This window comes from Apiotrichum porosum, assembly GCF_003942205.1.
Source record: "Apiotrichum porosum strain DSM 27194 chromosome Unknown scaffold_7, whole genome shotgun sequence".
In the NCBI taxonomy this organism is placed as follows: Eukaryota; Fungi; Basidiomycota; class Tremellomycetes; order Trichosporonales; family Trichosporonaceae; genus Apiotrichum; species Apiotrichum porosum.
Genome location: NW_021167114.1, coordinates 645,626 through 671,544, shown reverse-complemented (window position 1 = coordinate 671,544; position 25,919 = coordinate 645,626). Strand labels below are relative to the sequence as shown.

Sequence of the window (25,919 nt, the reverse complement as noted above, 5' to 3'; positions counted from 1 at the left end):
GGTGGCAGCAGGCACGACGGGGATTGGGGTCGATTTTAGAGGATTTATATGCAGCAGCAAATAAACAGGAGGGTGTGGTGATACGAGTGTTGTTCTCGGTGGAGTGAGGAAGTGATGGGGAGAAAGAAAAAGCTTTTGACTCGTTCAAGAGTTGTGTGCGCGTTGATGGTTGGACCAACCACCGATGGAAGATGGGGAGGTTCGATCGACACGATCCACGAGCGCGTGCCGTGCGAGAGGCGCCACGCGGCTGAAGAGGCGGCTATGGGCGGTGGTGAGAGTTCCGCCTGCAAGCACAACGTTCTGGAGCACTGGAGAATAAAAGGGTTGCAGGATGGGGTGTGATATGGACGGTGGAGAGAGGATGTGTGAAGATCAAAGGAAGAGGGGCTGTGAACGGTGCGGGGGGGGGGGGGGGGGGGATTCTCTGGATGGCGACAGATGGAGCAGTGACAAACGTCGTCCTGCGCAGCTCTGAGCGAGTATCAGCCTAAGCAGATAGAAGCCCAGAAGGCGACAATAAGGAGCACAAGTGGGCAGTGTGGAGCTTTGCTCGTTGTGTTGTTTGGAGCGCCGTGTGCAGGGATGTTGTGGTCCCCACACGCACGCGCGGAACCCTCATATGTCCGTCCATACGTCCATCATCGGGCAAAAGGCCAGACGCAGGGGCCAAGCGCAACTCTCCGACGACCTACTTACGAGGTTGTACTGTGTTGGGTACGAAGTTGGAGTCCAAGGAGACCAGAATGAGGAGGAGGAGGAAGAGGAGGAGGAAGAGGAGGAGGAAGAGGGAGAGGATGTTAATGACAAGGATGGAGAGACAGAGTGGGTGTGTTGCGCCCTTGTGTGTCTGTCTGTCTCGTCCAGTGTCTCCGGCGGGCAGCAGCAACGATGGGTCCCTCTGTCTCTCTCTCTCTGTCTCTCTCTGTGTGCGCCCACCAAACAGCCTGCACCAGAGTGCAAGGTTTCGAGCCGACTGTCCGGCAAAGACGGGCCCTCCCCCCCCCCAGCCAGCGCCTAGGGTGCGACACGGATTGTGTGCACAGACCAGACTCTGTGCCCACGCACGCATAGACCACACACCCCCACGCAAATGGGCTCTGCAGTCGCGGCCCTTCTGCTGCGTCCATCACCGCCGCCCACAGAAAAAGAAAAAAACAAGCTCGGGAGGCAGAAAGGGTCCTACAAGCCGCCGGCACAGTCTCTCTTCCATGGCGTGAGGAATGTGTACTGGCCAACTGGTTGCAACTGGGCCACTTGAATGCTGGATCTGGGGAAACCAGTGCGCCAGTACATCCTCGTGTCTCTCTATGTCTCTCTGTGTTGCTCGTGCTTGTGGCTGGATGGGTGCAAGCATTGACTGTCGTCGTCGTCGTCGTGGGCCTCGTCGTCTGTCGGTAGTGGCTAAACGATCTGCGGGAGAGGAAGAATCCTTCTTCTGCCCCCTCCATGTACCCATGCGGAAACGTCGGGAACCCATGGATCTCATCTGCGTTTCTCCATTACCACCCAGGAAATTAGAACGTTCACGCTCACCCAACCCAGCCCAGCTGGCCAGCAGTTCAGCCTGCAGCGGGCTACACCTCGCTCTCGCATTTGGGGCGGCAATGTCCGGCATGTCTGCATGTGCTGTGGATCTGGGGAGCTGGCGGAGAAACAGAGAGAGAGAGAGAGAGAGAGTATGGCGCCCCGGGTGCCTTGGCACGGCACACCCACCCACACACAACTCCCAGCCCACAGGCCTCCTTGGCGCACGCTCTCGAATGCGACGGGGCCACCGTCCCCCGTCCAGCGCGCACAACGGGATGTTAAAAGATGGGCAGTAGTGGGACAGGCGGAGTAGTGGGTGACGAGGGACACTGCTAGACTGTTCCATGCGCCGGGTACGGTGACATCGAAGAATACCGGCGAGCAGGGCACCCAGCGCAGGGAGCAACGAAAGGGCACAAAGGGCAGAGCGAACGCGGCCCAAACGGCCGGGCGCTGTACCGCTGTTCTACGTCCCCTTGCACATGTGCGCGCGCGCTGAGTCATAGCGGATACGGCGCAGTGTATAGGATCGACTGTGCAGTGACCTCTCTCTCTGGCGGTGGCTGCAGGGGGTGGGGGGAGGAGTGAAAGAGTGGGCGCGCAAGCACGCATGAGCCGGGTTTGTGGCGCTTCCAACAGGCGTGTGGCGCAGTGGCCGTTTCGTTTGCTGGGTGTGAAGGCACGCTGGAACTCTAAAGCCTCCCTCGTCCCTGCGTCTCGCCCTCGCACACACCCAACGGCAATGGCCCAATGGCCAATGGGTTCTAATAGTCAACGAGAATCTGGGGGGCAGCAGACGTATGTATAAGTGCACACGCAGCACAGTCACCTTTGCACATGCGCTGGCCCTGATGCCCTGCGCCGGCTGTTGAGCTCTGACCGCCTGTGTGAACCTGAACCGTCCTCGTCAGTTTGTCAACGGCTTCCCTCGTCTCTACCACCTTGACCTTTTTCTATCATCCGCCGTCTAAACAATCCCGCGCAATCACAATCTTGTCATCTCACTCGCTGAAAAAAAAAAATGTGCGCGGTACACTCAGTCGAAAAACGGCGCGGGGGCAGCCCCCATCGAGCTGTCATTTTGCGTTTTACGTTCGATTGTCCGACTTTTATTCTCAGGCAACAGCGGTACAGCGACGAGCACAGATACCTGACCCCCGGACCATCTCTACACCGCGAGACAGCGTTCTGGTCACGCTATGATGTCTTTGGCTTTGAACCGGATCATGGCTGCTCGCCGGGGCTGGCTCACGACCCCTCCCCAGGAATGCTTGTCGTGAAATCGGACAGACGACTCCGCCCCAGACGTGGCATCTCTAGATCCGACCGGCCTGTCTGTTGGAGTTGCGATGAGCGGCTCGCACCTCTGAGCGAGAGTAAAAAATGGACAAGAAAGAGAGGCAGCTAACTGAACTCTTCACGATACAGATCCCCTCTTCTGCTACCGTCGGCTCGACGACCGCATGAGAACAACACCACTAGACCAGCAACGGACAAAAGTGCTGCCTGCTGCGTCTTTTGCCGTCGACATCGCCCTTCGGTTTGCACCCACGTTTGGGCAGACATTGGAGCAGTGATAAGGACATGTAGCTATGCTGCACTCACGACTGACCGCCGCAAAGCAGAACGCAGAACAGGGGCACTCTGGCCCGGGCGTTGACTACTCCCAACTCCCAAACCCCACGAACAAGTTGCTCCACGACAGTTCACTTCAAGGGCACGGGCTGGCCTCCAGGGATATACATGGCAGAGCGCGGAATGTAGCTCACTGCCGGAACTTGGCGCGGCACATGGTAAAGTGAGGGCAGCAGAAGTGGCACATTGCGAGAGGGAGAGGATCGACGACCTTACCAAGTGGAGCTGTGCCGTCCGTCACACACTTTATATCCTCTGACGCCGCAGACCCAACGAATGGCCATACGAGGTCTCCTTGCCCTCGCCCAAAAACCTGCCCATCAAGGTCGATGCTCGTGGTCCCTTGGCAGTGTGCGGGGTCCCACTTCTCAGCACGACCCTGTCACACGCGCAAGAGGCTATCCTTGACTAGACTGCTGTTCGCTTTCACTCGCAGGAATCGCAGGAAACTATTAGAAGCTTGCTAAACTCCACCACTGACTGGGCCCGCCGACACGGGAACTTGACAGTGACGGCTATCGGACGACTCACACCCAGGTGAAGCAGGGACATGTGGCTCGGGGTTTGAATGTGACCAGAACAGTATGACAATGGTGGACGGCTGACGGGGACCCTTCATGTGCGGCGACGACCCTCGCTGCAGTCGGCCCTCGAGACAGACGACGTGGAGCTGTGACGGGTACGGGTACCCATCCAGTGCAAGATGTCACGATCAACTATGATCCGGTGAGCAGCGAGTCAGGAAGGTATCACAGTAGTCCATAGGCCATAGGCGATGCAGCAGTCGTGACAGCATGCAACATTTATTTTTGTGACGATACCAAAACCCTGAAGTGCCGAGAAACACACTATGGTGTCAAAATCTCTTGTCCTGACCCGCTGCCTGGGCGGATAGTGCGATTTCCGAAGGGACGAGAAACACACTGGGATCAAAATCTGGAGTGCTAACGGAACGCATAGTGCGTTTTACGATCCATGAGCAAGCGCACGCATGACATGGACGCTGCCGTGGACAGTCACTGGAACCCCAGTACCCCAGCCTGTCCTGAGAATAAGCGACGCGAACGCGACTACCCTCTGTGTACCCTCTGCCCTCCTGAATCCTTCCTTACACGGCCCCGATACAATACCAGTATCCACGACACGTCCGTGCCGCACGCCGCGTCCACGTCCCCATCCACGACACCACGTCCGCACGCGTCCGTGTCCGTGGACATGAGCTCGAGGATCACTGGATCACTGGATCAGGAGGGCAGCACACGTCCACATTGATCGTGACGCGACGCGCCGTCCACGTCAGCTCATCTCCAGATCGTCAGACGATGATCTGTTGGACGCCGACGGCCGAAAAATGTGCGGCAACCAAACGCTCGCTGCTCACTTGCTCAATCCCTCGGCTTCGTTCAGCCGCGAGCGCAGACGCTAGTAGTAGTGGTAGCATAGTCCGAACCGATCTGCTGCTGTCCGCGGTCCGTCGTGTGAACCCCGAAAAGGCATGACATCGTGCCAAGCGTCATCAGAAGACAGAAAACGCTGCGGCCCGTCCCTCCCTTGACCAGAAGCAACGGCGGGGTGTGGAGCTTGAAGCAGGTGACGCGACCCTCCTGACGAAGCATATCCCCCGCGGGCCCGCCCGCGCCTCCGTCACGCCGCGGCGTCGTCGCTTACGAGCACGCCGAAGGACACCTCTGACTCCGCCTGCGCCGCTGTGCCGCTGTGCTGCCCAGTGCCGACACCGGCGCCGCGGTGGAGTACACGGTACACGCTGTATGGTGGTGCTCCAGTCGTGGCGGCGTTCCAGGCCCCGGACACTTGCCACTCATCGGTTCGGCGGTCAATTCCGGGGGTCTTGGCGAGCGGGGGGTTATTGTCCGAGTTGAGCTCCGACGTCGGTAGGTGGGACAATGGGAAGCTGTGGATCTGGGGCGATGTGTCGTTTCGTTCCTTGAGTGGCACGAGCACAGGAGCAAGGAGCGTGCGCTCGCCTGGAACACCGCAGCGGAGGCCGCTCACGGCGTCGCGGCCTCGTTGACGTGAGGTGACCGGACTCTTTGGTGGACGGACTGTCCACCCCGACCAGATGCCCGGCATGTTTGGGCGTGCACCGCAGGGCCTGCGGCGTCGGCACATGAGCTTTCAGCACGCACTAACGGACCTGCCAAGGCTCGTCTACAGCTGGTGTGTGCAGTGCGCCGCAGTCCTGCTAAACTGGTGTCTCGGTCGTCGCAGCAGCAGCGAAAGTAATGGGAAGTGGCTTCTTATTTGCTTTGCATCATCGGTACACGTTCTAGGTATTTGGGTAGAAGGAATATATACAACAGAGAAAGATAAAACCCCGACATCCCCAGGCACTGTGGGGGGGAGGGGGAGAAAGGAAGGGGAGCATGTTGGGTCTCTGTATTGTGGCGTTTTGTTGGCTTATGACAAGGACAATAAAAGAAGAATGTCGAGAGAGATCAGAGACACACGGGTCTGCACGGGAATCGCGCTGATGGGCGCCTGATGGGCTGATGGGCTTGGGGGTGATGGGCTTGTGTGATGGAAAGTCCGCATGGATCGGATGACCAACGCCGCCCGTTTGGTGCGGGACCTATTCGGGTGGACGTAAAGTCGGGTGAGCAAGGGGCGGAGGTGGACGGGATGCGAGAGTAGTAGGCGATCGCGTAATGCTGTAGTAGTCGCGAGCGAGGGATCAACGTGCACCACATGAACGATCGGTGTGACGAGGGGGAGGGGGGGGGTCTACTGCCTCGAATTGGTCAATGCCTTGAAGACCTCGGACTGTGACGTGGGGCTCGACGACAGTGACGATCCGCTCGACGATGGGGGGCTAGTGGCAAGACCCGGCGAGGGGGAACGGTCACTGCGCGTGGGCACGCCGCGGACGGCGTTGTACACCGAGTAGAAGAGGTCGGCGACGTGTGGGCATGGGTGGGTGGGCAGGGCGCTGGTGCGGCCGCGCTGGGGTGGCAAGGCAATGGGCATGGGTGCCGAGGGGCCAGCGGTGGAGACGACAGTGGAGGTGGAGTTCATGGTGGTGGTGGTGGTGGTGCTGTGAGCTTGGTGGGGTAGGTGAGTGCAAGTCGAGTGGAAGTCGGCGACTTCTACGACGTCGAGGTCTGCGAGGTAGTCCGTGTTGACTGAGTTGACGAGCAGGTGGAGCTGCCCGATGTTGTTATGTGGGCCGGGGATGAGGCGGAACACGGGATAGACCTGTGGTGTGTGGGTGGCAACTGAGGTGTTGCAGAGACGCTGGGCTCTGTACTGCAAGCAGCTGAGAGGGGAGAGTGTGATGAATGAAGTGTGCTGTGTGTATGAGATGGGGGATGAAAAGGTGCGATCTGGGAGAGTCAGTGTTGATATATCTACCGAGGGTGGGACCACACACACCGACTGGAGCGGCACATTGATATTGTGGGATCCTGTGGCCGGGCTGTGGGCTGTGGGCTCGGGCCGTGGGCCTTGGATGGGCAGAGACCCCGCCAGGCCGCTGGCTCCAGGGCTCTCTTGACGAGAAGCGGCCCTCGCGCACTCCACGGAACCACGGAAGCGGCGGAACAACCGCCCGACCACCCCGCTCTCAGTGGTGGCGCCAGTGCTCTCTCGGTGGGATTCCGCCCCCCTTCGTCTCCCCTCGTGCCATGGCTCTCGCCCCCCCTTCTTTTGTCCTTTGTGGGGTGTCCACTCTGTCCGCTCACACCTCTCTCACTACACACTGTGATCTATAGTGATCTAACTGATCTCCCATCGTCCCACGCGTCCTCCCGACCGTACACGCGTGTAACATGTCCCTTAGCGCGCAGTTGGGACACAGCTATGCAGCCGTACGCGCACCTTTGTTCTGTTGTCAGTGCTGCCCAAAGGATCACGCGACCAGACAATGTCTGCACCATGGCACCGCGGCAAAACCGTTGCACGTGATGTCAAAGACACCGCTGACAGGCCTGACAGGGGTGGTGATTGCGCTTGCTTCCCACGTCTTGGGAGTGATTGTAGCGTTTTTGTAAATTTATAGCCATTTGTGCATTTGTAGACATGGAAGAGTCGCCCGACGCGTTCGGGCCGAAAGTTCGAAATCAATGAACCCTTGTGCGACGTCAGCAAAGGGAAAGATTGCGTCTTGCGTCTTGCACGCGGGGGCTGATGGTGACTGCGCATTCTGTTCTCGCTGGATCTATGAGGGAGGGGGTTCATGGCGGAACATCCGGTCTGAGCAGGAAATACCGAGTAACGTACACACCTGCACACGGTGTAGCCTCGGAAGGTTTCCGCGCGATCTACTAACTAATGGCCATGGTCCCCAGCCGCGCCGCGGTGTCGGCGAGGTCGCCGCAGCAGTTGACTTGCATGACTTGAACGCCCGGACCGTTCGGCGCTGTCATTTAGAAAATGTCTTGGCAGACTACGTAAAGCGATTACGAATCTGGAATACAACCTTTGCACGCCTTGGGTGGTTTTAATAGGCGTGCATAGGGGCAGACCTTGCTTTTGTGTTACTTTTTGCTTGCGCTGCCTGCGCTGGGCGAGAGAGGTGGCCGTGGGCGGCAAAACCCACAGTGCGCAGATGGGATCTGCAGAGCCTGGCGCATTAGTCACGCATCCATCCATCTCTCCTCTTTCGACCCAGTCTCACATCCCACACAAATCTTTCAGCTCCTCCTCTCTCATTCTTCACACCTCTCTTCCCACCACACGCAGCCACATCTCAACAAAACATGACCGTCCTCGGCCAGCCCGCACAGGTCGTGCTCGGCTCCCTTGCCCGTGCCAACGACTACCAGCGCATCCTTACTGAGCTCAAGGCCGGTGGAGCTCCAGTCTCTGGCGAGATGGTCGACCGTATCCTTGACAATGGTGAGCACAGAGCTGGCTGCATCACGGTCGTCAGCTAAAGCCCATCAGCTACCGGCTTCCCCGCCGGCCCGCTCACCATCCACCTCGTCCTTCCGCTTCCCCTCCCCTCGTCCCTCCTTCCCATCATCCCGGCCTCGACCACTGTCCTCATCTACCCCGCCGAGTCGCCCGAGTCTGCCACCGTCTCCGAGCTCCAGTCCCAGCTCGCCCAGCGCGGCTTCACCGCGTCGGCTGCTGCCGCCGTCCCCGGTGCGTTCGCCTACACCGCTCCCGAGGCCGTGGCGTCCACCTCGTCGAGCTCGACCGCCTCGACTCCCGTCTTTGCCGCCCCCGTCGCGCTCTCGGCTCGCCCCCTCACGCTCAAGCGCTCAGCGAACAAGGCCCAAAAGTCGGCCATCTGGGCCATCGAGTCGCCCCTGCTCGCTGACAACGGCCGCTCCCTCCTGACCCCCGAGGACCGCGCTCGCCCCGAGTGTGTGTTTCCCGACGCATCGACCGGCAAGCCCGTCAAGCGCAGGCGCGCGTGCAAGGACTGCACGTGTGGCCTGGCGGATCTGGAGAAGGAGGAAGAGGACCGCGCCGCCGCCGCCGTCAAGGAGGCCCAGGCCGCCTTCTTTCTCGAGGGCGACGACGACATCCCGGCCCACGTCAAGACCGCCACCGCTGGCGTCGAGGGCGTGTGGCCCGTCGACCGCCGTGCCGAGGCCAAGAAGACGAGCTCGTGCGGCTCGTGCTACCTCGGCGACGCTTTCCGCTGCGGCTCGTGCCCCTACCTCGGTGAGTCACCTTGCAATATTTCCCCCCCCAGTGGCTTTTTTGACTGACTCGTGTTCCTTCAGGCCTCCCTCCATTCAAGCCCGGAGAGAAGGTCCAGCTCTCGATTGGCGACGACCTCTAAGGCGGCCCCCACATTGTTGTAACCTTTCCCACCAGAGCGCCCGCGGCGTGTATCATCGGCGTGTGTACCACCAGCCAGGCGCTAGATTAGACGAGCTTCATTTGTTTATGCAGAGGACAACCTTGGAGCGCGACACCAGAGCACACAGCGTCGAGCATCTGGCCAGTGGCACTGATTTCTTTCACGCTGACAAAGTCTTGTGCGTGGCCACAGGTGACGCCATTCACGATCTCCGAATCGGGTCCCCCCCTCATGCCCTCACCTATCCCTCTCCCTCGCTCGCACGAGCACGGTGAAATGGCCCCATCCTGGTTCGTGGGCTGACAGCTTAGCAAGATACCCAGCCGCCCGTGCTCGCTGGACCCCCGACCGATGCCTAAGCGTGCCGCCAAATATCTGCGCTGTGGTTCGCTGGCACTGCATGTTGCTGTTGTTGGTGGACACGGCGGCGTTCGGTGGCGACGGGGTGGGTGTGCGGCGCTGACTGATAAACCCAGGGCTGGGAGAACCGGTCGGCCGAAGGGCTCAGACCAGTCTGGTTGGGTGTGCGTCCAACCGACTCGATGCCTAACGCATCTCGACCCTTTTTTTTAATCGGTCCAACACGAGACTCGATAGCAACGCTTGCCTGCTTGCTTGCTTCTCTCAGAAATACACGACGCAGCGACAGTGACCTTTTGGTCTGATGCGTACATTTAGAACCCCGGAACACAACTCATTCCCTCTCTACCCTGTCTGTCCCTTTGTCTACTTTGCCAGCTCGAGGTTGTCGAGCGCCTTGGCGGCCGCGTCCACGGCCTTGTCGTCCGCAGGAGCAGGTGCCTCTGCCTCGTCCTCGTCCTCGTTCTCGTCCTCTGCCTCGAGCTTGGTGATCTCCTCGAGCAGGAGGCGGGTGCCCTCGACGATGATCTCGTGCTCGATGGAGTGTATCCTGGCCTCGAGGTCCTCGAGCGTGTCCTCCTTCTTGATCTCGACCTCACGGACCACGAGGGGCTCTCCGCGGTCCACCTCCTTGATGACGCGGTGGACCATGGCGCCCGTGTTGGCCACCTCGCCCTTCTGGAACGCCTCGAACGCGCGCGGGATCGCAGCGGCGCCGTCAAACGCGCCGGGTAATGCCGGGTGCAGGTTGATGCACGGGATGGGGTACCTTTGCTTGGCGGGCGGGGCAGGCAGCTCCTTGGAGGCCTGGATGAGCTCGGCAGCCGGGGCGTGGTGCGGCTGTGTCGCAGCGTCAATGTCGCCCTTTGTAGGTGGCGGCAGCGCCGGGGCGGCGGGGGGAGCAGTGGTGCCGTTCAAAATGTCGAGGAACGAGTCGGAGAGAATGTGCATCCAGCCGGCGAGGACGACGACGTCTGGCCTCGAGTCGAGGACACGGCGCGCGACCTCGGCGTCATAGTCGACGCGCGACGAGCCCGGGTTGCGGTTCAGGAAGGTCTTGAGCGCGCACACAGAGGTGGGGATCGCGGGGTTGGCCTTGCGCGCGCGCTCGAGGCCGTACGCGTTGGAACGAGACGACAGGACATATGTCACCTGCGCGTTGGGGAGCTTGGCAGTCAACGACGCGTCGAGGATGGCCTGCAGGTTGGAACCTGGTCGCAGAAAATGTCAGTTTCAAAAGTTAATAGGAAACCCGTTGATGATGATCCCCCCTCGTTGTGATGTGCGATCTGCTACACGGACAAGGTGATGGGCTGGGGTTACGCACCAGATCCGGAGATGAGGACGGTGATGCGCTTGATGCGAGGCTCGATTGTCTCGTGCAGGGCGGGCATTGTGAGACGAGGGTGAGGTGAGAGAAGGGAAATGTGTGGGATGTCTTGTAAGTGATCGCATCTTCGCTCCAGACTGGAATCTGTCTCCTAATTATTGCCCCAGGGGGTGCGCGCGCCCGTCATATTATGGACGCCGAACTTTGCAAAAAGGACTGATGGCGGTCTGCGATCAAATGACGTGTGTAATCGACCGTGGGCAGACCATCTCCGTCGCCATTATCCCCTCAGCTGGCACTCCACATGTGCACACCGCCATATCTCATATACAGCACCATATCCTACATCCTGTCCCCCGTCGGTTCTTGCTCAACAAACAATCCCCCATCGACACACCCTCGCCGCCTACCGCTCCCGCGACCCCACACGTGCGCTCCATCGGCGCCGTGTGCGACTGTGTCCAGCACACCTTCAAAGGCCGCGAGAGCGACAGCCGGTCCTTTGGCCTGCCGCCGACGTATTCCATCACATTATTAAACGGACGCTCCGCACGCCGTCAGCCGTCGGCCTCGTGCTCCCTCCCCTCCCACCCTCCCACCTGCCGACCTCCTTGCCATGGGCCGCTCCAAGCCGCGCACCAACAAGCGCCCGCCACCCAAGCTCAACCGCAAGGCCGGCGCACCTCCGCAGGGCATCCCGCTCGCGACGCTGCCTTCCCTCCCGACGCCTTCCTCGACCCCACCAGCCCAAGGCACACCGTTCTTTGACCCAGCGACCGCGTCCCTCTTCCCGCCAGCATCAGCACTGGACCCAACACACCCTTCGTTTCCGACCGCGTTCCAGAACTGGTCGACGTCTGCGCTGTCCCAGCTTGGCCAGCTGCCGCGCCTCACGCCGTCCCAGCTGTCGGCCATTGCCGGCGCCGCAGCTGGCGTGGGCGACGCTGGGCTCTTTAGCGCGGCCGCAGCGGCCGGTGGAGTCGGCGTGGGCATGGGTATGGGCGTCGGCGTCGGCGTCGGCGTGGGTGCCGGAGCGGGCCAGGGACTGCCCATCGACCTCCCAGCAAGCTTGGCCGCGCTGTTCGAGGCCAAACTCACTCTGGACCGCGAAAAGGCCAAATTGATGCGCATGCAAAAGGAGCTCAAGGGATACCGCGAGGGTGTCGCCGCCGCCGTCGGCGCTGGCAAGGGCAAGGAGGTGGCCGTCGACGACGAGCTGGGCGAGTGCACCTGTGGCCGCAATGGGTGAGTAGAGCAGTGGTGCGCGTGGCCCGGTTACGCCGGTTGCCAAGGTTCAAAAGTAGAAGAGGAGCGGCGTGTTAACCGCTGACACCTTTAGCCATACGCACGCGCACGAGTACCCTGGGTCTGCCCACTCGGGCTCGGACGACTATTACTATTACGATACAGAGGACGAGTGCTGCGACTGTTGCTCCCATGACCACAGCTATGTCGAGTGCGATCACGAAAATGGCGACTGCGATTGTGAAGAGGAATTACCAGGCGAGCATGAACATCACCATCACCATCACCACCATCATCATCACGGAGAGGTCGATTCAGAGGCGGAAGAGTACGAATCGCACCCGAGCGAAGCCACGCACGCGCGACTGCCGCCAGACGAAGAGGCCATGTTTGCGTCGTCCATGGCCCACGGGCACGGGCACGGGCATGGGCATGGGCACGGGAACGGAACAGGAGGCGCGCACCCACAACCCCCACAGTTGCCCCAGCCTCCGAGGCTGAGCTCGTTGCCTGGGTCGCGGAATCGGCTGTCGGATGATCCCGAGCGAATGGTGAGAGACGGAGGCCTAGAGCTGCTCGTGGTGATAAACCAGCTGACCCAACATTTCCAGGACGAGGCAGTCCGCGAGCTCTTCAACTGGATCAAGGCGGTCGTGTGGACCATTGAGCAAGCAGCGATCGTTGCCGGCCGGCGGGGGTGGGCTGCAACCGAGGCCCGCTGAGCTGCCGAGCACGCAGAGTGACCCTCGCTTCGCTGCTAGGTAGGCCACTCGCCGTCGCACCCGCCTGCGCCGCTTGGGCCCACGCGCAACCCACCCCACCTCACCTTCCCCATCTCCCTCTCCCTATCTCGTCACCAGCACAATCCCCCAACCCAAATCCTGTACCACCACTGCATGGCCGTTCGGACCCTGTCATCTGTGCTGCTCTACACATGCATTACCATACACACATTTAAGAAGCTGACCGAAAGACGACGCAAGCGGCTTTGCCAAACTCTGGATCTAAGCTGACAAAGCTCCTGCCTTGGCAGTCTATGTTTGATGGAGGCCAGCTGGTCAAGCTGCCCAACCTGCCCGGTGTGAGGTCAGACCAGGCAGGACCACCAAAGGCTCACAGCGCCGCACTGTTTGCGTTCAAGTGTCTGGAGTGGCTAGGCCTGCTGCGAAACATGGCCCCACCAGGCATCACTTGCGTGCCATCTCTGTCAGTGATCAGTGCTCAGTGGATCGGTTGGGAGTTTTGTCTCAGACCATGCGGCCTGGACCGTGTTAGCCCACCTGCAGAGTGGACGAGATCTCGCCAAACCCGCGCGCCACGCCGAGATGACGGCCCGAAATGGGTGCACGGTGGAGGTGGTCCCACAACCACAATCGATGACACAATCGCCTGCGTGTCGCGTTTCCGCCTCTTTCTGTTCCAACCATTCTCTGATCTCTGCAACAACCATCAGACCATCCATCACACCCATTCCATCACTCCACCCCCTCAGCCCCCCACCCCCCCACTCCCCATGAGCGCACAGGATCCAGACCCGTACGCGGCGCGCCCGGCGCCCGCGTCATTCGACGAGTTCATGGCGCACATTGACGCCGCGCAAGCCCAGCAAGGCGGCGGCGGCCTGCTCGTCGACGCAGACCTGTACGAAGAGCTCTTTGGCGAGCTTCCAACGGGGTAAGTCCGCCGTGATATCCCCTTTTATTTTGTCCTTGTCTAGACGACCCTCTCCACTGACGCTCTCCGCTTCGCTCCTCCAGGCGCGGCGCCCGGCCCGAATTCATCGCTGCCCTCGCGCGCCCCAAGACGGCCTCGAAGCACGACGACGCCTGTCCCGTCTGCCTGCAGTCGCTGGGCGCCATCGAGACCGAGGAAGAGTACGCGCTCGCGTCGGAGAGTTTCTTCGGGGACGAGACCGCGCTGGGCGTGCGCGAGCTGCCGTGCGCGGCGCGCCACATTGTGTGTGCGCGATGCGCAAAGTCGTGGCTGTCGATGGTGAGTAGCTGTTTTGGTGTTGTATTGGAGCTGGAGCAGGTCCGAGACTGGAACAGCTCGCGCAGACATGTGGTCGGTCCCTTTGCTCACACTTCCTCTCAGAACAACTCGTGCCCCCTCTGCCGTGCCGTCGTGGATGACAAGGCGCCCACGCCGCCGTCGGGCGACGGCGCCGCCAACGTCATTGAGCAGCAGCGCGAGACGGAACGCATGCTCGCCCTCTTCCATGCCGTGTTTGGACAGCGGACTGCGCCGCCCACGGCCGCCCACACACAGTCGGCGAGCCGCGACGACCGCGACTCGTATGCGGGCATGTACTCGTAGAACATATGGCCACAAGGACAAAAAAGTGTAATATATAGTGTATGTCATAAAGCCGCTACATCAGATACCGCGGCGCCTATACCCCCCCCCCCCCCCCCCCCCCCCCCAGCCCCCCCCCCCCCCCCCCCCCCCTCTGTTGTGGCCCTCAGCATCGTTTTGACTACCCACCAGCGACGAGGACGGCTCCTATGCACCCTGTGCAATCGCCTTGAGACCCGCCAAGACCTGTTCCTCCGTCTGACCCTCAGCCCACCAGTGACGCGTGAGATCGCCGGCGAGCTCGTCCTCTCCTGCCGCTTCTTCCTTCTCTTCCTTGGCCTCCTCCTCCTTGGGACTGCGGAACCGCTTGCCCGGTCGCGCGTCGGCTTTGCTGGACCCGTTCTTCCGCTTCGCCACATACGTCAAGTACTCGAGCGAGTGGGGCTGAGGGGTTGGGATCTTGATGGCTCCCTGGGCCACTGGTGGGCCCGAGAACCAGAGGACCTGGTGACGCTGGTCTTGCTCGAACAGGCGGGCAGTGTCTGGAAGGAGATATTCACGGACGGCGACCTGCTCCAGCACCTGCGCACCACCCATGACTGATGCAAACGTGCGCACGGGTTGCTGGGGGTGGTGTGCCTGTGCGGGGACGGGCTGTCCTGACCTCCAGCCTTGCTGCTGGTGCTGCGGGTGTTGCTGGTGCTGTTGCTGGTGCTGAACAGGCGTACGGACCTGCTGTTGGCCGTAAGCGACCTGCTGGCCGTGAGATGGCGTGCGTGATGGGCCGGCGGGAGACTTGGCGTGGCCTTGCACTGGGTACGGGTGACGAGGGGCCATGACTGGAGCCTGGGGAGTCACGGGCATTGAGGGGATCGAGCCGCGACTCGATGGGTGGCCCGGCTGGGGACCGCTCGGTCGTCGGGGCGGGGCGATCAGAGAGTAGACGATGGCAGCCTCCTCCTCTTCATCATCGGTCGGCATCGGCTGACGACGGGGACGGCCGATGCCACCGGGACCCTTGACGCCGCTGGCGAACGGTGAGCGGGTCGAGGGCAGATTAATCAGACGCTCATAAGGCACAACAGCCGTGACGTCGATGTGACGCTGCGACTCGGGCACAATGTTGGACCACTTCTTGATCCGCATGAAGAGGGCAGCCTTGTCAATGTAGCGCGTGTTGCAGACGTACAGCTGCCAGCCGGGGAAGAATGCTGGGGGGGCTGGACGGCCACGCATAGCGCTGTCGGTAGGCTGGACCGCCACACGCTCAAGAATGTCCTCGACCGGGTGGTCGCAGAAGTGCGCCGTCTTGAACACCTCGCTCTCGGCAAAGCCAAGCTCGGCGGGGTGCACAGTCTGTTCGGGGCGGAAGTACCAGCAGACAGTGACGTGGTGTGTAGCGTAGCCCTTGGTGGGGACAAACGTCTTGAAGATCTGACCGACAATGGGCCGTGACGCATCGTTGGGGTTGATCAGGTGCACATAGTCGCCGACGCGGTACGCAACACCCTTGTGACGCGCCTCGTCGGTGAACAAACGGTCCCTGACCTCAATGTGGGACGTGGTGATACCAAGGGCGACCTGCTCTGGGTTCGCGCCAGCGCGGATTGCCTCGTTCCTGTCCTGTACCGAGCACGCGACACCAGGACCGGCGGGCAACGAAGCAAACTTGGTCGGGCTGGGACCAATGACACCGTTTGGAGGAACCTGCAGAGGGTACGGCGCCGTGAGAGCGTTGTACAGGCGCTGCAAAGTGACCACACGGCCAAAGTCATCGGGTGTGGCGCGGAACCACCGACGAGCCCTCTCAAACAGGCGCGTCATGTCGCCGTCAAAGTCATGCAGCGTCGAGTACTGCCCTTGCAATGCGCGCTGCTGAATCGCAGACCACGGCAAGGCGCTCTTCTGTCTTTGTCAGCTGCTGACCGGTCCGTTTCTGGCCTAGCTTACCTGAGCGTTGGTGGACAAGAAGGGAATTTCGGCATTGGGAGGCAGGCTGTTGAAGACCTCGGCGAGACGCTGGCCCTGGGGATTCTTGTACGCCTCGACAGCACCAGCAACGGCGTGGATGCGCTTCTTCCAACTGGCATGGCCGCCGACGTTGCGCTCAAACTCGGGCGCACCCTCGCCCCACCAGCCGCTGCCGAGCACGCCTCCAGGAGCAGGGTCGCCAGGAAGGACTCGTTGCGGGCCATCCCAACGAGGGAGCTTGCTGTCACAGGCAGCCACAATGCGCTGCTCGGCCTCGGGGAGGTGCGTTGCGGAACGGAGCACAGGAGCCTCTTGCTTGACCTCCTTGGCGCCACGGGGAGGCATGACCTTGACAGGTGTAGGCGGGACGGACGGCTTGGTGCTGCCGCGAGTCTCGCGGTGCGGCCTGCCAGAGGAGGTCGGAGCAGGTGCCGGTGCCGGTGCCGGTGCCCGTGCCGGGGTTAGAGCAGGAGCTGCGGCAGGCGCTGGGGCAGCTGGAGTAGCGGCAGGGACGGCCGGCACGCGCAAGTGGATCGTGACGGGCGGGGTGGCGGCCTCGGCCGGGGTGTCTTGCAACTCAGGAGCCTTGGGCACCTTGGGACGCCTGGCCTTGCCAGCCTTGTGGTACGGGTCGTCAAACGCAAAGATGCCAGCGGCATGGTTGGTCTTCCACGCCTCGTGAATCTGAGCCTCATACTTTTTGGCGTCGTTCCAGATCTGCGAGAACTCTTCGTTGTCTGAATGGGTCAGCATCAACGATCAAAAGTCATCACCCACAGTGCATGGCATTGAGGAAGACCTGGTGCAGCTGCTTGAACACCTCTTCGGGCGCGTTGAAGTCTTGGTTGCCGAGATGAGTCTGCGAGGTTAGCTACCGCCCGAGAACCCTGCGTGGTGATCATGGCTGGGGGGTGGTGCCCACGCCGCCGCGCGCGCGCGCGCCATACACGAACGCCGCGCAGAGGCTGCGCCAATCGACAAGCATGTCAACAACTCACCGTAATGTTGTCCAAGCACTCTGGATCGGGGATGGCCTCGTAGTAGTCGGCCCACTCGTCCTTGTCGGGAAGCTCGCGGAAGATATCACTCATCCGACGGCTAATGCGGGGGAACGAGCACGGTCAGCATCCACATTTCAGGCCCACATTGCGAGCCCCCGTTTTTTTGTTTTGGGACGGGGTTGAAAAAGCACAATGTGTCGAAAAACGCACCTTCCTTCCTTGGACTTGTAGACCGCGTCGAGCATGTCACGGCACGCGGTCCAGGGGCCCTCGTCCATCCCGCCGCCGCCATCCTTCTTTGCGGGATAGGACGTGGGGACGGGGTTTGGCGGTGCAGCGGCACGGGCGCGTCTATCTTTGCGCGGCATGCCCTGTGCGTTGTTGTGGGTGGGGTGTGGGGGTCGATGGATGCGTGTGTTGTTGTTGATGGATGTGTAAAGAGGGGGAAGCCAGAAGCTCGCAGCCGGCGACCAGGTGAGAAGGGGGTGGTTGACGGAAGCAAAATCGTCCGTCAGCCAAAAACGCGTCAACACAGCGCGCGCGCGCCGCCACCAAACCACTGCTGCCGCCGGCTCTTTATCTCTCGTAAAGAGACGCCGGCATGCACAAGACGCCAACATTTGAGTTGAGGGACACCGAGACATGGCGGGGCCAACTTGCTGTTACCAACAGGCTCCTGATGCTTCCATCTTCTTGGGCTCCTTGCTCCTGCAACCAACAGTCGCCGTGTTCGGCGCCCATTTCTTCCCTGCAAACTCTATGTTGCACAGACGGCGGCGTCCCGTCTGGCAGATTCATCATCGATATATGTACCAGTAGCTTTAGTAATTCCTATTCCTGAACAACCCCTCCGTACCTCCGTCGTCTTCTTCTCAAGCATCGACGGCCAGAGGGGTATTCGAGACCCTGGCGCACAACCTTACGCTGTAGCTGCCTGGGCAAACCTTGCCTTGCTGACGCAAACAGCCGTAATTTACTCGGCGGGGCGGTCAATGTAGGCAATCTCAAGGTCGGCGGGGTCCGAGGGGACCGAGAGAATACGGAGGGTGTTGGTGTGGCCGAGACCACCCTTCCAGCCCTGGACGGCCATGACGGTAGCCTCGGGCTTGACAATCTTGAGCTCGAGGGCCATCTTGAGGCCGAAGCGGATGCGGTTGTCGACGTCAACCTGCCACTTGTCGCCGGGGACACCGCGGGGCTCGGGGTACCAGACGGGGTAGACACCACGCGAAAGGTGGAGCTGGCGGGCGGTCTGCTCCTTGCGGGTGACACAGATGATGGGGCACGAAGGGCGGTACTTCGAGATGAGGCGGGCCGAGACACCCGAGGTCGAGAGGACGATGATGGCACCGGCGTCCTGCTCGATGGCGGCGGCGACGGCCGAGAGGGCAAGGGTCTCGGCGGTCTCGGTGGGGCGGGGGGTGAGCTGGCGGAGCTGGTCAAAGAGGGCCGAGTTGGAGAGGGCCGACTCGGCGAGGTAGGCAGTCTCAGCCATCATCTTGACGGCCTCGATGGGGTAGTTGCCCTTGGCGGTCTCGCCCGAAAGCATGACACAGTCGGCACCGTCGAGGACGGCGTTGGCAACGTCGGAAACCTCGGCACGGGTAGGGCGGGGGTTGAACTATCGCAAAGCGTCAGTGCCTGATATACGACCGCCACCTGATAAGGGGTGTGGGAACTGCTGCTGTGGAAACTCACGGTCATCGACTCGAGCATCTGGGTAGCACAGATGACGGGCTTGCCGGCAATGTTGCACTTGGCGATCATCATCTTCTGGGCAAGGAAGACCTGCGAGGCGGGGATCTCGATACCGAGGTCACCACGGGCGACCATGACACCGTCGGCCTCGCGGAGGATCTCGTCAAAGTTGGTGACACCCTGCTCGTTCTCAATCTTGACAATGATCTTGATACCGGCACCGTCGGCGCCGAGAGCCTTCTTGATCTCACGGACGTCGTCGGCGCGGCGGATGAACGAGGCAAAGATCATGTCGACGTTGTTGCGGACACCAAAGGCAAGGTCGGCCTTGTCCTTCTCCGAGAGGGCGGGGAGGTCGACGGGGGTCTTGGGGAGGTTGACACCCTTGCGCGAGCAGAGCGAGCCGGCGTTGAGCGACTTGACGCGGAGGCGGTCACCCTCAATGGCGAGGACCTGGAGCGAGAGGATACCGTCGTCGACGTAGATGAGCTTGCCGGGCTGGGTGACCTTGGGGAGGTTGGAGTAGTCCATGAAGATCTGGTCGGCGTTGCCCGACTCGGCGAAAGCCTTGTCGGTGGTGACCCAGAACTCGTGACCGGCAGGGATGGGGACCTACAAAAGACGTCAGTATGGGGAGGGGCGCATAGATGTAAACAAAAAGACCCAGAGATCTCGTCGGAAAAGGGGCGACGACGAGATCTCTGCGCGTGTATAACTTACGTCCTGGTCGTTGGCCATGAGACCGGTACGGATCTCGGGGCCCTTGGTGTCGAGGGCAATGGCGAGGGGACGGCCGCTGGGGCTCTTCTTGTCGGCCTCACGGGCGTGGTCGATGACCGACTGGTGGTACTCGTACGAACCGTGCGAGAAGTTCATGCGGACTAGGAAGAGAACCAGTTAGGACCGGAAGATACGAAAAAAAGGAGCCAGTCGAGTGGAGCTGGCCGAGGAAAAATACTCACCAATGTTCATACCAGCGTCGGCAAGCTTGAGCATCATGTCGACGCTGTTGGACTTGGGGCCGATGGTAGCAATGATCGAGGTCTACATAGAGCGTTAGAAACGTGTGCTCGATGGGGGAGGGCGATGGTGAAGACACCAAAGTCAGCGGACTCACCTTGCGGAGGAACTTCTGCTCCTCAGTGGGGGCCTCGAAGCTGGTCGAGAGGCCAGCGAGCCAAGCGGTCTGGGAGCCAGCGGACATGGTGTTTCTACCGACGGAGCCGTAAGTAAGGTCCAGACGCGAGACATAGGCCGACATCGAGGACGATGTGGAAGCGGGGGAGAGGGGCTGGGGGGTGGGGATGAACATGATAGGGGGGTGGAGTAGAGAGTGGAGTGGGAGAATGGAAGAGTGAAAGAGATAGAGAGAAGAGAGAAAAAGTAAAAGAGCAAGGGGGGGCTAGGAATGAAGAAGGAGAGGAAACTTGCGCCAGCGCGTTTAAGCCCACGCTGGCCCAATCCTGGGGTTGGGGATGGGGATGTCTAACACGTTGTCTATACCTGACGTCGACACTCACGGAGATCGGGAAAGGCTGGAGGCTGGAGAGTGATGTCAGCGGACGTGTGGTGAGAGCTGCAACCAAAGCGGCCAGGTGTGACGCGGGGGCAGTGTGTGTGCTGGTACTCACGAGAGAGGAGGGGGGGGATGGATGTGGATGATGGAATGGGAAGAGATGGTGGTGGAAAACTGGAACGACGTCGCAAAAGGAGGTGTGACCCCCCCCATCCAGGGGATAAGGGAGGCAAGGGCCCACAGCGGTAAAGAGCCGCATGGGGCGCGACCAACCGCAGCTCCCAGCTGGCCTGCAGCTGGGCGGTGGCTCTGTCGCTGTTGCGGCTGTGGTTGGTCTGTTGCCCCACGCCCCAGAGTGGCCGATACGTGGCTCGACGCCGTTGCCGCCGGCCTGCAGCGGGCACGTCGTCACGCCCTGAGCAGGTCGGTCGCTTGCAGCTTGCAGGAGCCCGCAGGCCCCACTGGAGAGACACAGAGACCGCATCGGAGAACGGCCCGGTTCTGTCGCGCGCTCGCACGGCAACGGCATGGTACACGCGCGCTGATTTGCTGCAAGCTCAGGTGCGTCTGCCACAGCCAAGCAGCCACCAACCAGAAGGGCGGGGGGCAACAAACATTTCACAGGATATCACAGGTCCCACTGGTCCCACATCTCTCTCCCTGGGGCCCGTCCTGTTGCACCGTTTGCTTCTCAGGTGTGTCGCTTTCGCCCGAGGTTCAAGCGCGCTGCTTCAATTGACGTGTTAAAACTTCTTCTTCGCATTCCGCAAACATGGAGCGAACTGTTTAGCCTGCTGAACGGCTGTTTTGGTTCTTATTTAGGACCAGCGTCTAATAATTTGAGAATATTGGCAATAAATATATAGAAAGGAGACAACTGCCCTTATTTTGAATTAACGTGGTTTATAAAAAAAGTACATTTAAAAGCAATCGAAAAATAGGTACCGCCTAGTAGCTGCAGGTATTTGGTGAGAGTAAACAGCCGCCGCTGCTGACGCGCTCTCATGGGATCTTTAGGAATATGGGTACAGCCTGGGTTCCACCGACATTTTCAGAGGACATCAGATGAACTCCGCTTCTCACATCACGTGACATTTGTTCAGAAAGCGACACATGCTATTACGTAAACAGAGGAAACATTACATAAGCAGTCATTCACCCGACTTTGCGGTTTCCGACCACAAGTTGCGACTTTAGACGTCCATCGCGAGCTCATACAACCATATACCCAACCACAACACCCACCCCGGCACCACTCAGCCCGCCTGCAGGTCGCCAGTGCAGCATAAAGCAGGCATATCTTGTCATACGTACCTTCTTCCGCCTCTAGCTTGAGCTAGCTCCTCGTCGGACACTTTCGCGAGCACAGAAAACCCGACTTTCTGTCCTTCCTCCACACTCCGACTACTTTCCTCCCTCCTCTCTTCCCACCCTCCTTCACCATGTCTCTCCCCACTCTCCGCTCCGCTGTCGCACGCGCCACTGCAGGCCCCTCGACCGCGGCCCGCACCTTTGCTACCTCGGCGTCGGTGGCTGCCAAGGGCAGCGGCAAGGGCAAGGACAAGTCCAACGTTACCAAGGGCCAGCTCAAGCACAAGAACGCACCACCCGATCCCGAGGCCATGAAGCTGGCCGACGCTATCCGTGTTCTCCGCGCTCTGGAGATTGCCAACACTGGGTCGGCGTTTTCTGTTCAGGTCAAGACGTTTACGAACAAGCACACCATCCCCCTCCGTGGCCGTGTACACCTCCCGACCGACGCTCGTCGCAAGCCCGACGTGGTGGTTGTCTTTGCCGACCCGGACTCTCCTTCCTCCGAGGCTGCCATTGCGGCCGGCGCCACCCACGTCGGCAGCGACGACCTCATCCCCAAGATCCTGGACGGCACCATTGAGCCCAACATTGTCATCTCCACCCCGACCTTGCTGCCCCAGGTCACCAAGAGCCTGGCCCGTTTCCTCGGTCCCAAGGGTCTCATGCCCAACGCCAAGCGTGGTACCGTCGGCGAGGGCCAGGCCCTTGCCCAGCTGGTCCGCAACGCTGCCGGCTCGGTCGAGTTCAAGGCCAACAAGATTGGCTACATCCGTAACGGTGAGTAGAGCTGTGTGCGGCTGTCGTCAACTCGTCCACTCCACTGACCATTCTCTTTAGCCGTCGCTCGCATGCACTTCCACCCCGACGCCATTGAGGAAAACGTCCGCGCCTTTGTCAAGTCGGTCCGTGACGCTTCGGCCGCCCAGGCCACTGCCGCCGAGGACCCGATCAAGAAGAACAAGAACGCACTGAGTGGGTTGCCGTCGTAGCTGGTCACAAGCGCCACAACTGACACCATCGCAGCCTCGACCGTCCTGCACGTTCGCATCGGTACCACCCAGGGACCGTCCATCGAGATCAGCAACGTCTAAACTTTGGGTATAACCACATCTCACCATATGCATCGCTGTTCATTCACTTTCACCGTGGCTGTGGCTGGGTCGGGTCCACGGGCCCCGACTGTACTTGACTGCGACCGCTCTCCGCACATTCTGCCGCATCTTAGGCCTGCGGACCTCCACTTACTCGTCCTAGATCGTCAGAGCGTGGTCATGGGTGTACTATGCGACCTGGGTGCCAAGCAGGCTACATGCTGACTGGTAACCCTTCATCGCTCCGGCTGGGCCACACCTGATGCTCCTTTTCGTGACGATGGGGGATACACACGCCTTGAGGAGTAACGCCGAGGAAATGCCCTCGGGAGAGGCCTCGAGGTATGCCTCGGCAACCTCCTTTACCTTCAGCTTCACCTTGAAAAGTACCATCGCGGACATGACATCTCTTCCGGAGAAGGCGCACACACCGCACATGTCTGGTAGCGTCCCGGGCGTAGCGCGACGCTGGCCTAGACGAACAGTATGAGACGGCCGGGGGCACGAGAACGGGGAGGCGGGGGTACAAGACGTCTTGTAATTCAGACCAAGCCACCGTACCACCGTCATGGTCGTGCGACCCCAAACCAGGGCGGCAAAGCGCCAATTAACAATCCAAAAACAAAACCAAAACCAAAAAACCCCTTTTCCCGGCATGCATAGAAGCGATGGTGGTACAGATACACGTTCCTTTGTGGTATGAGAAAGATATTACGAGCTGAGGAGGGCCTGGACAATGTGGTTGACGCGCAAGTGGCGGAGGTCGGTGTACGTCTGGCCACAGCCGACAAAGAGGATCGGCTGGCCAGTGACGTATGTCATGGAGAGGGCGGCGCCGACCTTGTCGTCCTGCGGAGGGGAAGGAGAGTTAGCACCAGTTGCGATGGCCGTGAAGATGACTCACGATTGTGTCAAACTTGGTCAGGATGATGCCGTCGATACCGCGACGACGGCCGCCGCCGGCGGCGCCTGCCGACGAAAAGTCCTTGAGCGCACGGTCAAACTTTGTGAGCTGGTCGACGGCCTCGTTGCCGACGAGGGCCTCGCCGACAAAGACAATCTTGTCGGGGTTGTTGACCGTCACGAGCTTGGCGAGGGCGCGCATGAGCGGCTCGTTGTCCTGCATACGGCCCGCAGTGTCGACGAGGACGACGTCGAAGCGGTTCTCCTTGGCATACGCGATCGCCTCTTTGGCGATACCCGCCGCGTCTTTGCCGTAGCCGCGCTCGTACAGCTCGATGCGGCGCTTGCCCGGCCCACCCTCGCCGTCCATGGCCATGCCGAGCTCGTCGCCCAGTGCGCCGAGGTTGCGCACGTGCACGCGCAGCTGCTCGACGGCGCCGGAACGGAAAGTGTCGCACGCGGCGATGAGGACGCGGAGGTTGTTCTGCAGCAGCCAGAAACACACCTTGGAGAGGTTGGTCGACTTGCCGACGCCGTTGACGCCCACAAAGGTGAGAGTGTACGGGTCGGGAGGGGCGTCGGGGGCCGAGAGGGAGCCCGGCTGGGCGCGCTTGCGCTGGATATCGACGAGGAGGTCGGTCGAGGTCTTGGGCGTGAGGATACGCGTCATGGATCCAGAAAGCGACTTTTCCACTTCAGACTTTACGCTCGAGAGACCCCCGAGCTTCTTGCCCACGAGCGCAGACCCGACGGCATCGCACAGCTTCTCAGCAATGTCCTTGGCCACGTTCTTGGACATGAGGTGCTTCTCCATGTCGGCGAGGACGGGGCGCAGGTCCTCGCGAGAAAGAACCTTCTTGCCCGTGAGGCGCGAGAACATGTTGGTCCACGACGACTCGTCTTCAGCAGGCTCGCCGGCGTCGTCTAGTGTGAGGCGGGCAGTGCGGCGGGACAGAATCTCCTCCTCGGAAGGCAGGTCGTCGGCCTTGCCGCCGCGACGAAAGTCCCAGTCGGCAACCTCGTAGGCGCCATTGGAGGTGCGCGTGCCCATGGCGTCGTTGGACACGAGCGCGTCCACGTCGACCTGGATGTTCTCGGGGGCTGGCGCCGAGTAGTCGAGAGCCGCCATGTCCTCCTTGGTCACGGGCGAGTCGCCCCACTTGCGCATGAGCTTGGACGTGGCTCCAGACGCCTTGCGCGGCGACGGAACAGGCGACGGCGAGCCGCTGGAGAGTTAGTGAGGTCCGCTAGAACCGTAACCCACCCTTCACGTCCGCGGCCCTTGCCACGACCCTTCATGCGGGTCTTGAGTGCCGCGACGTTCTTTGCAATCTCCTCGGCAGTGACAGCGTTGGAGGCATCATCCGACAATCCAGGAGCTGTGTGTGTGTTAGTTGCTGGAGCAAGCGTGTCAACTCACATGACGCGCCCGTCGCCGCAGCGGCAGCGGCAGCAGCAGTGACGGAGCGCGTGACGGCCCTATTCGACCGCCCCGAGCTGTTCTCCTGGGTCTTGAGACAACGCTCAAAGATCCTGTCCCAGCGCTCCTCGGCAATCTTGTCGGCGAGGATACGCAGTGCCGACCGGCCGCTGTCGGCCACGAGCACGCCGGCGCGGTCAGACAGGGCGTCGATGAGCGACTCGAGGTACGGCTGGAAGAGCGAGAGGAAGAGCTGCTTGGTGCGCTGGAGAAGGGCGGGAATGTACGTCAAGGGAAGGAGAGCAGGGAAGACGACCTGTGGTGTGAGTTATCAACGGTTGGCGTTCAACTCACGACGAACACGAGCCCCAGGCCGTTCTCCATGGTCCACCGCACGCTGTACCCGTCCTTTTCAAACCCATCGTCCTCATTCCTGGCCTTTCCCTCGATGAGCGCCTCGCGAATGAGCGCGTTGACTGGGGAAGCCTGGGTTTGGGCGAGAGCGGTGAATGTCGGCGTGAAGGAGCGCGACCAGAGGATGAGGCCGCCTGTGTTGTGTGAGCTAAAGGACAGAGTGATGATCAGCGTGACAGCTCACTCTGATGGGAGATGGAGACGTGGTCCAGCATGTTCGAGTGCTGTGCTGTGTGTATTAGGTAGTGTTGTTGGCGAAGAGAATGAGACGGAAGACGGTCGATGGCCCATCCGACGCCGCCGGCTCCCTCTCTCCATCGCTCCCCTCTCATGTCCACGACTCGGCCCATATGCGCGCATCGCCAGTGGGTGCAATGTCCTGAATCGATGGTGGATCACGTGACTGTGTCATTTGCCTCCGCA

The 25,919-nt window shown here is 60.8% G+C and overlaps 10 protein-coding genes across 10 annotated transcripts; 4 read left to right on the top strand and 6 right to left on the bottom strand.

The window, feature by feature from the left end:
- Positions 1 to 4,809: 4,809 nt before the first annotated feature.
- EHS24_008553 (uncharacterized protein) lies at positions 4,810 to 5,256 on the bottom strand (the record flags this gene model as incomplete). The annotated part of the gene is made up of 1 exon (XM_028623864.1): positions 4,810 to 5,256. One exon carries the CDS (start codon positions 5,254 to 5,256, stop codon positions 4,810 to 4,812), a length of 447 nt encoding a protein of 148 aa, XP_028475838.1.
- A 651-nt stretch (positions 5,257 to 5,907) lies between these two features.
- Positions 5,908 to 7,514, bottom strand: EHS24_008552 (uncharacterized protein; the record flags this gene model as incomplete). The annotated part of the gene is made up of 2 exons (XM_028623863.1): positions 5,908 to 6,398; positions 7,451 to 7,514. 2 exons carry the CDS (start codon positions 7,512 to 7,514, stop codon positions 5,908 to 5,910), a joined length of 555 nt encoding a protein of 184 aa, XP_028475837.1.
- A 366-nt stretch (positions 7,515 to 7,880) lies between these two features.
- DRE2 (electron carrier) lies at positions 7,881 to 8,917 on the top strand (the record flags this gene model as incomplete). Its single annotated transcript, XM_028623862.1, has 3 exons — positions 7,881 to 8,019; positions 8,068 to 8,796; positions 8,859 to 8,917. The coding sequence occupies 3 exons, from the start codon at positions 7,881 to 7,883 to the stop codon at positions 8,915 to 8,917; spliced, it is 927 nt and encodes a 308-aa protein (XP_028475836.1).
- A 747-nt stretch (positions 8,918 to 9,664) lies between these two features.
- Positions 9,665 to 10,692, bottom strand: EHS24_008550 (uncharacterized protein; the record flags this gene model as incomplete). Its single annotated transcript, XM_028623861.1, has 2 exons — positions 9,665 to 10,509; positions 10,626 to 10,692. 2 exons carry the CDS (start codon positions 10,690 to 10,692, stop codon positions 9,665 to 9,667), a joined length of 912 nt encoding a protein of 303 aa, XP_028475835.1.
- A 552-nt stretch (positions 10,693 to 11,244) lies between these two features.
- EHS24_008549 (uncharacterized protein) lies at positions 11,245 to 11,877 on the top strand (the record flags this gene model as incomplete). The annotated part of the gene is made up of 1 exon (XM_028623860.1): positions 11,245 to 11,877. The coding sequence occupies one exon, from the start codon at positions 11,245 to 11,247 to the stop codon at positions 11,875 to 11,877; it is 633 nt and encodes a 210-aa protein (XP_028475834.1).
- A 1,509-nt stretch (positions 11,878 to 13,386) lies between these two features.
- On the top strand, positions 13,387 to 14,189 carry EHS24_008548 (uncharacterized protein; the record flags this gene model as incomplete). Its single annotated transcript, XM_028623859.1, has 3 exons — positions 13,387 to 13,547; positions 13,631 to 13,810; positions 13,874 to 14,189. The coding sequence occupies 3 exons, from the start codon at positions 13,387 to 13,389 to the stop codon at positions 14,187 to 14,189; spliced, it is 657 nt and encodes a 218-aa protein (XP_028475833.1).
- A 186-nt stretch (positions 14,190 to 14,375) lies between these two features.
- Positions 14,376 to 17,508, bottom strand: EHS24_008547 (uncharacterized protein; the record flags this gene model as incomplete). The annotated part of the gene is made up of 5 exons (XM_028623858.1): positions 14,376 to 16,073; positions 16,119 to 16,876; positions 16,917 to 16,998; positions 17,138 to 17,237; positions 17,351 to 17,508. The coding sequence occupies 5 exons, from the start codon at positions 17,506 to 17,508 to the stop codon at positions 14,376 to 14,378; spliced, it is 2,796 nt and encodes a 931-aa protein (XP_028475832.1).
- Positions 17,509 to 18,113: 605 nt separating this feature from the next.
- PYK1 (Pyruvate kinase) lies at positions 18,114 to 20,150 on the bottom strand (the record flags this gene model as incomplete). Its single annotated transcript, XM_028623857.1, has 5 exons — positions 18,114 to 18,761; positions 18,839 to 19,450; positions 19,559 to 19,719; positions 19,801 to 19,882; positions 19,956 to 20,150. 5 exons carry the CDS (start codon positions 20,148 to 20,150, stop codon positions 18,114 to 18,116), a joined length of 1,698 nt encoding a protein of 565 aa, XP_028475831.1.
- A 1,646-nt stretch (positions 20,151 to 21,796) lies between these two features.
- Positions 21,797 to 22,759, top strand: MRPL1 (mitochondrial 54S ribosomal protein mrpl1; the record flags this gene model as incomplete). The annotated part of the gene is made up of 3 exons (XM_028623856.1): positions 21,797 to 22,445; positions 22,506 to 22,640; positions 22,692 to 22,759. The coding sequence occupies 3 exons, from the start codon at positions 21,797 to 21,799 to the stop codon at positions 22,757 to 22,759; spliced, it is 852 nt and encodes a 283-aa protein (XP_028475830.1).
- A 711-nt stretch (positions 22,760 to 23,470) lies between these two features.
- EHS24_008544 (uncharacterized protein) lies at positions 23,471 to 25,711 on the bottom strand (the record flags this gene model as incomplete). Its single annotated transcript, XM_028623855.1, has 6 exons — positions 23,471 to 23,608; positions 23,664 to 24,888; positions 24,927 to 25,041; positions 25,083 to 25,398; positions 25,437 to 25,630; positions 25,681 to 25,711. 6 exons carry the CDS (start codon positions 25,709 to 25,711, stop codon positions 23,471 to 23,473), a joined length of 2,019 nt encoding a protein of 672 aa, XP_028475829.1.
- Positions 25,712 to 25,919: the final 208 nt, after the last annotated feature.